The sequence below is a fragment of the Malaya genurostris genome, chromosome 2 (genome assembly GCF_030247185.1).
Source record: "Malaya genurostris strain Urasoe2022 chromosome 2, Malgen_1.1, whole genome shotgun sequence".
NCBI lineage: Eukaryota > Metazoa > Arthropoda > Insecta > Diptera > Culicidae > Malaya > Malaya genurostris.
Window position 1 is genome coordinate 104007237 of NC_080571.1, and position 14209 is coordinate 104021445.

General features: G+C 37.0%; 2 protein-coding genes across 2 annotated transcripts; one reads left to right on the top strand and one right to left on the bottom strand.

The window, feature by feature from the left end:
- The first annotated feature begins 7100 nt into the window (after window positions 1–7100).
- LOC131433113 (probable ATP-dependent RNA helicase DDX28) lies at window positions 7101–9328 on the top strand. The gene has a single exon (XM_058599932.1). It carries the CDS (start codon window positions 7779–7781, stop codon window positions 9291–9293), a length of 1515 nt encoding a protein of 504 aa, XP_058455915.1. The 5' UTR covers window positions 7101–7778; the 3' UTR covers window positions 9294–9328.
- Window positions 9329–9489: 161 nt separating this feature from the next.
- On the bottom strand, window positions 9490–11448 carry LOC131433115 (protein NipSnap). The gene is made up of 5 exons (XM_058599934.1): window positions 11178–11448; window positions 10862–11050; window positions 10348–10513; window positions 10023–10290; window positions 9490–9941 (listed from the first exon to the last, which is right to left on the bottom strand). The coding sequence occupies exons 1-5, from the start codon at window positions 11225–11227 to the stop codon at window positions 9793–9795; spliced, it is 822 nt and encodes a 273-aa protein (XP_058455917.1). The 5' UTR covers window positions 11228–11448; the 3' UTR covers window positions 9490–9792.
- Between the last annotated feature and the right edge of the window lie 2761 nt (window positions 11449–14209).

The following is a 14209-nucleotide window of genomic DNA, read 5'->3' on the forward strand; positions in this document are numbered from 1 at the left end:
ACACGGCGGGCAGATTTCTCCCCAGACGGCTGGCTATGTCTGTCAGCCATTTTTGCAGGAATTCTGCCAGATTTCCGGCAAAAGTCTGGCAACAATGCAACAACCGTTTCCGACAGAGAATTTCGCCTAGCGGTTATAAACGGTTCTTTTCTGTCGGATTCTTGCCATACAAAATTGGCAGAACCGTTTTGTATCGGTTCTACATTTTAAGCGTCTTGGTTTTATTTTTTCCATAATAGATACATATGAAAGACAATAAATTATTGCCCTTCATATATACTAATCATGAAAAATGTTATTGCCAATAACATTGCTTTCTCACTACCTACCAAACATACCCATATTTCAATCTCATTTACCTCGTCTCAAGAATCATTTTTTGTACGTACATATTGACGAATATCAAATGAAGTCGAATGAAAAAAAAAAGAAAAAAGAAAAAGGAGGGAAATAAACAAAACACGTATGCGAAGTCGAAACATTCATCGACGTTTTCCTCCATTTGCTGTCAATGTTAGATTCGCCGTTCTTTGAAAAACAGCTGATTGCACCACAAGTAGCCCCAGTGCAAACTCCAACAAATGTCGCATTGAAACGGCCAACCTGCTGGATAACCATTGTGAACAATGTGTAGTATTTAACGTCAGACGAAAGAGAAAACTTGTTTTTTACCTTTTTAAAATATTATTACTCTGAAGAAAAGTCGGGATAAAAAGTGTTCGTGAACGATTAACCACTAGTCACCACAAATCTAGTGACCTCTTGAAAATGATAAAAATAACAACTGCGCAACACTGTTCAAGTTGCTACAAACGAGTAACCAAGGAGCCCCATGATAAATAAATAAACCGTAATGTCGAATAAAACCGTAACTATTTTCCCTAGTGATTTCAAAACCTCTGCAGGACAGAATATATTATTGGTTTTGAAGTGTTTTCTTAGAATTCATTGTATTGATTAAATATTATCTTCGAAATTATCTTGAGTGCCATCTAGATCTTGTTGAATTACTCTGCGAGGGACGCTTCAAGAAGGCAATATGTATTGTGACAGTTTTACATGACATAATGCAAATTATAGATGAAATAAACTCAATGGATCTCCGAGATCTCGTGAGCCTTTTTGCAAGAACCCTACCCTCAAACACCTTGTACCCGGTGGACAAAAAATGGCTCTTAAGACTGCAATTGATTGAGAATGAGATCAAGAATTTGTTGCCTATGCAAATTCGGTTCGAGCTATAACTAATTTTAAATGATTCGGACTGTATGATTTTCGAAGACGCTTGGTAATGTTAGTCGTCTAAAGATAATGATTTTGAAACTCGTACAACCTACTAGTATAACAGTCCGGCCGACGACACGACCTGCCACTCGTCTATCAAAACTGTATCGTAAATTTAACTACCCCTCAGTAACTGGAAATGTCAAATCGAAAACGCTAGTGAATTTTTTTTAACTGGCAGCACAAGTTGATATATTTATTGATTTTGAATAATAGTCACCATAACCTGGGTTACTGCATATCGAAGGCAAGATGAATGTAAACAAAATAAATTTCAGATCGGTTATTATTATTACGGAACATTTTAATGGATTTACCTGACTCGAGCGGAATGTAAAAAATGAGGAGTATGAGTTATGTCTTTTATAAAGCCAAGTTCAAAATTCAGGTCTTGACTTGAAACCGTTGTGTGAGAAGGAAGACATGGAAATGACCGACAACGAGCTGAGCGATGCTAGTGCTCTGCGGTACCTGTATAACGTACGGTAAAATGATTTCTTTGTGGAATTCCACTAGTGGCTATCCTCGAATAGTGGCCAACAAGGTGAAATACTGTTTCCACTTCTGCGCAATCAACCGACACAAAACAATTTTGACACCGGTATATTACACCGAATCCTACTACCCAGAAAAGCTAGCAGTTGAAGTGTACGGATGAATCGCTGGAAGTTCTCTGTTGACCTGAAAGGTAAAATTACTTGCCTGATTGTGTGTGAATCCACTGCTCGTACATCTTACCAAGCGATTTTCTGCTGCTGGCTGCTGCTTTTCGGTGCACCGTGAGCATACCTGTGGAACGGCGAATAGGGTAATGTACCTATTGCTGCTTGTGTCCGTTCGGAGAAATTCTGGTGATAAAAGAAGATAATCACAACGTAGGGTAAGCGACATCATAAATCAAGATTATTTTTATCATTTACAAGGGGTCGCTTGATTTGTGGTAACTGGCGGTGAATCGTTAGCGAACAGGTTTAATGCTGATTTTTCTTCGAAGTGCCTGGTCGTGTCGTCGGTCCGGCCTTCGTTCAACAACCTTACAAACAGATGCCCATGTTTGCAACGCTAGGCGATACGCTAGATCCGAGGAATTAGAATAAATTATACAAGTTGGTTTATTTTTTTGCGAAAAATTCTAATCAATGAGCATCTCCATAACGGACTGTCTCGTGTATTTGAAAGGATAGTAATATATTATTATTTAATCTATCGTTTTCAGAAGAGTTTTGAGGTTTATGACACTGTAAGTAGTTTGAAAGTGACCTTCTCGATCGTATTAAACATTTTTATTTATTCCGAACTACAGAATTGTCCTGCACCAAGGCCAGGTTCAACAGTACTGGGCCAAATCATGAATTTGGAGAATGAATGTAAATTCCTTCAAGTTTGGGTCGAGGGTTGAACAATTTGAAACTAATTCAGAAGTGACGAATATACAATAATTTGGCGAACAATTGAAACAGTTTTACTTTAGAAAATCATTACAAAAAACAAATATGACATTGTCAAACATTTTCTTCGGAGTGCATACGTGTCTGGCTTCGTTTCGTGTGAAAATTATTTTACAAACTTGTTGAAACCATTGAATTACTTGCAAAAAGTCCACTATATTGTAAATACTGTAAAGCAAGCTAAAGCGAACAAGCAACCGTGCGTAGCCATTTTCCTGGACATAAAGCATTCGACGAGGTAGAAGACACGAGAAGGTGGATATTCGAGTACTTAAAATAAAGGAAAATAGTGATAACGGTATCAGAAACACCCGTTTAAGTAGTCACAAACAAAGGAATTCCTCAAGGATGCCCGCTATCGCCACTCCTTTTCAATTTGTTCGAGGCAGACCTACACCAAATAAAAGCGAGAGTGATACTTATGCAATACGCCGATGATTTCACGGTGTTGGTAACCGGAGAAGGATTCGAGGTAATAGGAAGAGCGAACCGATTCCTGGAAAAACTGACTAACAAAATGAACAACAAAAGCCTTCATATCAATCCAGCAAAATGTACCGCGATAAACTTTAGCCGTCTCCCGGATGAAAGAATAGAGCTGAAAATAAAAGGGGAAAAATTGAACTACAGAATATATACACCTAGGATACACAATCGACAAAAATCTATCCCACAGAAGACACATTGAAAGGATCAAAACTAACGCAGAAAATAGCATAAACATGCTAATACTGATAGCCCCTCCAACACCGAAACGTTGATAAAAATTGGGAACGCTATGGTCAGATCCAAACTTGAATATGGAGCACAAATCTACGGGACAGCAGAAGTGACGAATATACAATAATTTGGCGAACAATTGAAATAGTTTTACTTTAGAAAATCATTACAAAAAACTACAAGGATCAGCCCCATGGGGTTGTTCGAGCCATTAATGTGGAACAAAGCAACCAAAATTTCTAATGATCAACATTTTCAATTAATCGTCACACTTTTGAATCCGCAAATGCACGAGAGTCTGATTAGTCTTTATTATAAACCAACACCGAACACGCGAACCCAGAATATAGAATCTATTTCTCGTGCTTTGTATTTGTTTTGTAGCCGACGAAATTACATCAATAGCCCAAATGTATGCAATTATATGTTTATACAAGCTTGCGATACAGATATCGATATTTAAGCTTCTTTTCTCCAAACTTGTGTTCAAGTATTGTATGCAAGTAGTTATTTTTTTAGCGTTTCTCTACCATTACTACCACTCTGTGAATTCGGTTGAAGCGATAAACTTTTTCTCATTATCAATCGAGTTCATCTTATATAAATAAGAAATTAATCTTATGCACTCAAAATTTACCCCGGGGTAGTTGTCAATTTCTCAGACGAAACGACATAACATGGAATTTCATCCAATCTTTCCTGACACAAGATCAGAGCATAGCAATTAAAGCTTCAAATCGTTTTATGGCACTTTTTGGCTTGCTGTCTAGCAACAACCTACCTCTAGCAAGCTACGTGTAGGACTGAAACGTTAGCTATAATTTTGCTTATATTTAAAGCTTCGCGTGCTTCCAACAGCTTCGCTTTTGCATCAATTGACCAATCAGAGGGCTGCTTTCCCTTTGATATATCGCTTACTTCTTCAAAACCGTCGACTATGGCAGAGAAATCCGTTATGGCGGAGATTTTTTGTAGACAAAATAGGACACTGCTAGCTAATAATCAACATTTCAATGATATACAATTAAAAATACATGGCTATGAATATTCAAATCAATACGTAGAAATATTTCCAATCAAATGGTGACATGATATTAATAATTGATACAAAATTGATTGAGCTGTAATTGTTCAAAACCTGACCACATTTCTACGTGTATTTTTCTCGAGTTTCTAGTTTGCACCCCTATATAGAAAACAAAAATGTGTTCCACATTAAAACAAATATGACATTGTCAAAAATTTTCTTCGGAGTGTAGACGTGTCTGGCTTCGTTTCGTGTGAAAATTTTTTTACAAACTTGTTGAAACCATTGAATTACATCAAAAAGTCGTTAGAATTTATATTAGAATTACCGGTGGTAGAGTGGTTGAGGGCGTAGGTTGTAGGGGCAGACGAATAGTCGTAAAATATTGCTGCGGACTATATTTGGTAGCTGGTATAAAAAAGGCTTTCCCCCAACATAACCTCAAAAGACCAATGACATAGCAGCAAAAAGAGTAATTGAAGAACGAAATTACAAAGATAAAACAAAATCAGAGCAATACACTGCATGACAAAAGATAGACAAGGCAGCTGGGGATGGATAACAGACACCTCCTGCGACACATATCAAAAAGAGGAAAATCTAGAACAAAACAAAAATTAACAAACCGAATAACAAGACAAAATCAAAACACAAGAAGGGCGAGATGGACCAACCATGGTCTTAATTCACAGTTAAACATACAAAAAAAAAACAACAATCGTCGAATCGTTACATGCGTCGTAACTATGACAATGTGTGTTTATGTAGAATTAATCTTAAATTGCAATATGAAGGAAATCGCGGTATTTTTCTGCATATCGAGTGGATGTTGTGTGATTTCTGAAACAGGAAAGTAACACTATTACTAAGAATCTATTTGATTTGTTATATTTTTATCGTACGAGGCATTAAAGTGAATGGAAGTAACAAAATAATGTGTGCGGTATGTTTACAACTTTCCAAGCTTGTGTTGTTGCTATGGAATTTTACGTCGTTTTCCAATATTTATCGACGCTTATAAACGAAGGGTCAACAAAATTGCATTATTACCAAGTTCATTGGTTCACGGTTACTGATCCAACATGTTTTGATGGGCTGTATGGGACATTGTAATCTTGAGTTTATCTTTGAGAAATACATCTATATCTAATGAGTCTTCTTTCACTCAAATTACAAGTAACCCCAATACTTCGAACAAAGAAAATCAAACTTCTCATCAACTGAACTATCAACCGCTACCAATATACAACAAAATGAAAAGGAGACAGGGGATCCTTATAACATTGCTGCAAACGACAACAACTACTGTGTCAATGAAGCAACGGAGACGGTGGTCGATGTTGCGAATGACGGCGAACCAAATGACACGACTTTTTCCCCAAGAAAAAGGGCATCGAATTTACTCTGCAACAAAAAATATACCAGTGATTTCGTTTATAAATAGAAACATAAATGACATGTATTGAACACTCAAACCTGAACACTGATTTCGATAGTCCCACGACAAAAGGGCCTAACCGAAAATGAGAGGCTCTCTTTGTTTACTTTCTCTTTTGATTATTACGGAGCCATTATTGCAAATTCTCTAAAGTTTTCATTATAAATCGAAAGATTGTAGTTTTAGTTTTTAGTTTTAGTTTTAGTTTTAGTTTTAACTTGAAAGATTTGCGAAGAGTAAAGCGTCAAATATAAAATCAGTTCGGTAAATCGTGAAAGAAAAAGTAAACAAAGAGAAACTGTCATTTGCAGTTAGGCCCTTTTGTCGTGGGTCGGTCGATATGGTTGAATGAGATGCCATGCGATTTTATTTTCAGGTAATGTGTATAGTTTTTTCTTTGTAAGATCAGTTTAGTTTTAGAATGTAAAGTGAATGTCACTCAAGCGTTACCGAAAGACGAAAATATGAGCAAAACAAATAGAACGAATACATTGTGTTAGACCACGACGTAAAATACACTGGTGGCGTGATAAGACAGTTTTGGTTGTGTTGGTAATTTTCTCACGAAATTAAGTATGGCGCGCCGGGATTCAAGCATGTAAACATAAACAAACGACCATTTCAGATCGGGATTTCACTTCTAAGTTACTCCAGTTGTCGCGCAGCCTGGCGAATCTTTGGCACTAATAGAAAATCTGGACATTTTTTCTTCAAGGGCTTGTAAGGTAATGTCGAAATATAGAAAATTTTACACACATCCTATTCTGTTCATTTCGTTGGAGGAAGGATTTGGCGGATCGTACTGTGGTATCTATTACAGTTATTATGGATAATGGAGTGATTGTGCTGTGGGTGGCATTTAAAATGCAGGTGATGAAAACGATTGAAACATCCCGGAACAAAACACCGCATTTCACTGTCAATATTTTCGCAAACAGAACTAACTCTAAATATTTTCATAAAAGCAACTCCCGGAACGTCATTTGTTTATGTTTTTTCCACCCATCTGACACCGGTATGTGAGCACCAGCCATTTGAAAGTATACCGATTACGTTGAGCCCCTCGCGTTTCGAGCCCCAAACACTGCGATGTTTTGATACTCATCGCGACTCTAAAATTGTGAAAATTATCTGCACTTGATGTCCCAAAACACTGTCTGCTGTATTTTAGGTACAAGCAGACCCTGTCAGCTTGGAGCGAAATCAATCTTCAGTTCAACAACGCCATCGCACGGCATCATATTCAACATATCATGTCAATTGTATGGGTGCGCAGCCCTGCTATTTGGGCGCGCATGAATTTAACATTTCTCTCCCCTACTTCTATGTATGAGATTCGATGCGGACTCACCTGAGGGCGACATGCTAGCAAAAAAGGATGTTGCCAATGATTTGTTCGGGAAATGTGAGAGCTGGATATCTTGTTAATATGATGTCTTTGGTACAAGTCAAGTTATTGTGAGAGAGTCGACCCAAAATTCACTAATTTTCGTGCACTAAACAAGGTAAACGCGTAAAACAAATGTATTACTGTTTGTTTGTTTACGTTGCAATCAGCTGATTTTGAAGTTCCGATTTTGATCTCATCAAGATGGCGTCGTGACAGGGAGCCGGTTTTTTCTTCTTCACGTCTCTGTTATTCCAAAATAAAATGACAACCGCACTAACACATGATCACCAGGGTATTTTACATCGTGGTGTTAGACGAAGAGCAGTATATTCAAAATCGACAAAACAGCTGCGACTTTGATACCAAGTAGCTATCGGTAGTATCGGTACATAATATCCGTTTAATATCTGCATACAGCTGTTAGTTTGCTATTTATACACAAAGTTGTCAGTTTGTCACGATAAGGTTAAAATGTTAAGCGTCGCGAGAAACGTACTCAAACAACGTGTATACTTTTCCACAGCATTGAAAACAGAAGCTAGTAAACAAATTCCGGTAATCACCTGTAAGCGAACGGAATATAACTTATTTGCAAAGGACTATCCTGCTGGCAAAGATGGAAATAATAAATTCGGAAAGTTGGAGTTGGCCTCAAGTGGATGGCGTCATCATAAATCAACAGGCGATTCCTTCATTGTACATCCAATTCAGCGTTCATTTGAGGCTCATGCCTTGAGCGACGTGCACTTTCAACAATTAGGAATTCGAACAGAATTAGCGGAAAATTTGAAAAAGAAACATGCTTTATATCCTACAATATATCAAGCAGAAGGCATCCCCACTGTTCTCAATGGGGAACATGTTCTCTTAGCTGCAGAAACAGGATGCGGCAAAACTTACACTTATTTGATTCCAATACTCGAGCAGATTCTTCAAAGAAACCTGCACGGAAGACAAGAACATATGAATTCTCCGTTGGTATTTATTTTAACTCCTGGAAGAGAATTGGCTCAACAAATTGGTCGGGTGCTTGAGAGCTTAACAGAAGGAACGGGAATTATTTCGAGAGTTTTACTGGGCGGACGAACCAAACAACACATGTTGAATCCGCATTTCGAAGACATCGATATTCTTGTATCAAGTTTTGGGGCAATTAGTAAACTTGTTTCCAGCGGCATTTACAAGACCAATGACACCCGTTGGGTAGTGTTAGATGAAGCAGATACACTGTTGGATGATAGTTTCAATAGTAAATTGCTTCATTTTATGAAACGATTTCCGTTCCATAAAAACCATTTACAAGATCTTGGTGATAATATTCGAGGGACACAATTGATTCTAACTGCAGCTACAATGCCTTCTAATATGGCGGAACAAATTGGTCAACTAGTTAGTATGGAAACAGTGGAAGAAGTTGTCAGTCCTAACTTGCACCGAATTATGTCTCACGTTGCCCAACGTTTTCTTCGCGTAAAAAAATCCAATCGACCGAACATACTGCTAAATCTAGTTGAAAAAGATATGAAGCAACGGCGACCCGTTATCATATTCAGCAATAAAACACCTACTAGTGATTTCATTTCCATATTCCTTAACGAAGCAAAAATGCCCTGCGTCAATCTCAACGGTGATATGCTACTCAAACTCCGATTAGGACAGTTTGAAAAGTTTCAACAAGGAGAAGTTAACGTAATCTCCACGACGGACGTGGCAAGTCGCGGTTTGGATACGACCCGGGCAGCTCACGTAATTAACTTTGATTTTCCTCTGTATGCCGCCGACTACATACACCGCGTCGGTAGAATCGGACGCATTGGAAGCCGGGGCGATTGTTTAGTAACGAATTTGGTCTCCAGTCAAGCAGAAATAGGTGCAGTACAGCGGATAGAGCATGCAGCAAGAACCGACAGTCCACTGTCGAATGTGGATGCAAACGTGAAGGGTATTATCCGGAGGCGGTTAAAACGCGCTCTGGGTGTTTCTTAGTACCAATTGTTCTAGAAAAACAACGCTGAAAAGTTTTTTTTGTAACGCTTTTCTTTAACAAAGAAATTTCCATTTTGTCTTAAACTGTACACTGAACTTATTTTGCCAGAAAAAACATCAGCTCGTAAACGTCTGATGAAAAAATGAAAGTATCGGAGCAAATTTTTGTGATTTTCGGGAAAAAACAAGGATAAAATTATTTTTGTTTACACATGTTTATATTTTTATTAGTATTGAAACAAAAAGCGAATAAACGATAGCTTTCCCTGCATAACAACTAATGTTTCAGATATATGGTTCTTACATTTTCACTATCTTCCAAATGCAATTTCTAGTCCCCTTGCGCGGTGGACATAAAACATAAATGCTTAAAAAAATAATTGTTACAAATGCAACTGCCAACAATCCTATTCCAAGTAAAGAAAAGTTAACTTTCTCCTATCTCTAGTGTAACATTAATCTGTACCCGATGAACATGATTTCACACACTCAGTTTCACTTATTGTGTAGGAGAGAACTCCGTTGGAGTCAATATGCGGCAGTGCATTTCACGAATCAGTGGCACAGTGTAGGCAACACACTCATCCCATCCGGGGGATCTCCAAGCAGATTCTCGCGTCTCTTTTCGTGACAAGAGATCCTTGTAACCTGCAATGTAATAGGAAATAACAAGATGTAATTAATCTTTAAAAATCCGACTAATTAAGTAGGTGAGTGGGAAGTACTTACACCAGATATGATGTACGTTATACAAGCGTCCAATCTGTGAAAAGAAACCTGCAAACGCTTCATCGTTGTTCTGACGGTAATTGATGGCCCGAGCCCAATTGTTTCCCCACTCGATCATAGTGCCTGGCTTCAAACGGTACGAACGAATTTCATAAATATTCTTATCCTTTCGCAGTGCTAGTTGTGGCCAGTAGCTGAATGCTAGAAGATACTGAAGATGGCGTGATCGTAAAAATGTGCCTCTTTCCTGAGTTAACTTAACATAGTCCTAAAATGAAACAGACAATGGTTATAGGTACTGGCAGTGATATTGATCCGAACTTACCGGATCGTTGTAAAGCGTTTTTTTGCCTTGATCAACCATTTCGAAGCCACCCGTATAGCGCCACAAATGCAAGCATTGATCCAAATCACCAACATCAACATTCCACGAGCCAATCAGTTCAATGGTTAGATGCTTTTTGGACGACACAATTTCCAATGATTTCTTGCTAAGATACGAACAAGAAAATTGAATGCCCATTATTACTAGTACACACCATTCGGCGCTCTGCTATGAATTATTGTTAAAATGGAACGATAATTCTCTTTTACGATTCACATAGTTTTGATGTTGTGAAGATGCGTATAGTAAGATTTGGATTATTACGTATTTAATCGTACATCATGGAAAATCAATCATCGAAGCTATTTATTCAAACTGATACCAACTGCCAATATAAGCAACAAAACTGATAAGATAGGGATTTTTTAGTGAGCCCAAGTACACAATCAAAATTATTTCCTTTATAAGGACGTTGGCAGTAAATATATAAAAAATAAAGGGTGTTAGCACTCACTAGTTATCCAAATATTGTTTAACCGAATCTGGCCGAATGTTGTGCGTGTGCAATTCATAAATTATCTCCTTATCACTCAGCATCCTGCTGTGACTCTCCTTAGTCGGCTCGATCTTTCGCACCAGTAGCTTACTAAGCCAAGATTCCGAAGAACCATCCCGTGCCAACACAGAACTCGTCGCAAGTGTTCTAAGGAATCGAGGAATAATTAAAAATTGATATAGAAATTTTAACACATAGGCAATGAAACATTTAAGGTTTTTTTTATTATTATTTTTCAACTACGCATTTCATCTATAAAGTAAAAAAATATTACCTAACTGGCTGCTGTAGCGTTTTGCAGAAACGTAACGAAACAGAGGTCATTGCGGATACTGCTCTGATGCTTTACCAGAAATAATTACGTATACTGATAAGACAGCTATCGAAACGATAGGATAGTTCGGAGGCGGATACGAAGCAAGTAATAAATAAACGCGACAATTGCAATCTGATTCTCGCGTATAAATAACTGTTCTAAAACGCAGGTCACTGATAGTAAGGATAGTAATGACGAATGAAGGAGCCGATTAAAATGAAAACAGTGAGCAGCTGGGATGATTTTGACATTACGCCAGTGTAGCCAGCGTCATTAGCTATAAGCAGAGTAGATGTAGGAAGAGTGACGAGTGACTGCCTCACCGCTGCACAGTGGTTTGAATCGACAAAAACGTGAACTTAATAGTATGTTCACATTAGCGCTGATATCAAGTGATATACGGATATACTTGATATCCGATGATATCATGTGCGATATCACTTGATATACCATACAATTTGATGTCAACGCGTATCATCATTTTGGCATGATATCCGGGATATCATGTACGATATCATGTCGAGTTGTCAAAAATCGCAACTAGCAACACCACCCATCTGACACCGGTATGTGAGCACCAGCCATTTGAAAGTATACCGATTACGTTGAACCCCTCGCGTTTCGAGCCCCAAACATTGCGATGTTTTGATACTCATCGCGACTCTCAAATTGTGAAAATTATCTCCACTTGATGTCCCAAAACACTGTCTGCTGTATTTTAGGTAAACCGACAAGTTATTGTGAGAGAGTCGACCCAAAATTCACTAATTTTCGTGCACTAAACAAGGTAAACGCGTAAAACAAATGTATTACTGTTTGTTTGTTTATGTTGCCATCAGCTGATTTTGAAGTTCCGATTTCGATCTCATCAAGATGGCGTCATTATAATTTTGATTTTATCAACGAATACTGGCGTTCGGAGACCATTAAATGCAAGACTCCAATTATTGATTGAATTGTAGGAGAGAAAAGCAATATTATTGATCTTACTCCTAATGGGAACATTCAATATGACAACTTGATTGTCAAACGATATCATTTCGATCATATGTGAACACTTCCACGTGATATGCGTATCATCTCGGTATATCAAGTGATATAAGCGCTAATGTGAACATGGTATAATTCTCTAGCTGCTAAACCGTTGAACCGATATACATAGTTTCTTTGGAGAACTTATTCACAAAAATATACCTCGTGATTTGATCACAATAAAATATGTGCAAAGCCTACTAAGATAAAAGTTCATTTCAACAACTTTATTCCCCTAAGAGATAGAAAAATGATGTCTTCTACAAAGTTTTAGAATTTCTAACGAGAAAAAACTTTGCCGAAGAAGCTAAAGGTCTAACGCATATAGTTTCGGATATATGAAGCATTTTCTTTCGAAACCACATAAAATCAATTTTTTGTACATAACTTTTTTCGCAATAACTTTCAGTGTCTACTATATTCTAGACAATTGCTAAAAACGTAAAATTACACATTTTTGTTGAAGACTGTGTACGGTTTGGCTTTTTCCTTAAAAAGTTATTTAACATTTAAACTTTTATATACACTAACTTTAACTACTAATAGGAAGCAGGGTCGCAGACCAAATAGCACATACATATACTTTTTGGAAAGTTTAAATCAAGTACTATAAAGTTACGAAGTGTGTAGCGTGGCCTTTTCAAAATGAGTGAATGAGAGAACAAAATATAGAGTGCTTTTTTGACCATTTTTCTTAGGAAAAACGTACATTATTAAAATTGTTTATCTTCATATAACGCGTTTTTTGGGATATCGACCGAGTTACCTTCAGGCAAAAACTTTTGCAAGAAATTGTAGTCCAGGTATAAAAAGTAGAGCATTCGTTTTAATACTTTTTCTTACTAAAACGACTCTTTTTGGTTCATTAAAAAGAGCTTTGCCGGAAATGTTAAAACATTGGAATGTAACGTATGTAACGTTGAACCACTCACGCATTTTATTGTAATATTATCATCGACCAAATGCTCCAGCATTTTTATTATCAACCAACTCTTTTGTGTTCTTAAAAATAATATGCAGCGCTACTCTCACCACCAACACCAACAGCGCATATTTGGAGCAGAAATTTAATATAAAGCTACTTCACTGTGCTTCATTTTTCAATATACATTAAAAGTAAAACTAAGCGTCAATATAAATAAACGGTCATATTCATTGAAATTAAAGTATTCCAATTTAGTTTTACATCGAGGATGGTTTTGAATCGACATTTTTATTCAACTGATGTCCATTTCATAGTACTATTTATTTAGAAATCGTGTGAATTTCATTATTTTTTTCAGTGTATGGCTTAATTCATTAGAACGTATTTCGTAGAACTACATGATTTTACAAAAAGGATTCAGCCTTTCAAGCTACACTTACACACATAAAAATTAATCTCAGAAAACTTGAATTTAAACGATGTTTTTTGGCGTACTGGTAGTGGTGTAAGATATCATGCTTTAAATGAATTGGATTGGAATTAAATGAACGGATAAGGAATATTCTATTAAAATAACTTAAGTGAAACTTGTCGAAATTTAATGAGCACGTTAACAGGCTTCTTTAGTTTGATCAATTGCATACAAGAATGCATCATGAAATTATATTCAATCATTACACCATTGCACCAAAGCTACACTAACGACCGATTCCAATGTTTTAACATTTCCTGCAAAGCTCTTTTTAATGAACCAAAAAGAGTCGTTTTAGTAAGAAAAAGTATTAAAACGAATGCTCTGTTTTTTATACCTGGACTACAATTTCTTGCAAAAGTTTTTGCCTAAAGGTAACTCGGTCGATATCACAAAAAACGCGTTATATGAAGATAAACAATTTTATTAATGTACGTTTTTCCTAAGAAAAATGGTCAAAAAAGCACTCTATATTTTGTTCTCTCATTCACTCATTTTGAAAAGGCCACGCTACACACTTCGTAACTTTATAGTACTTGATTTAAACTTTCCAAAAAGTAT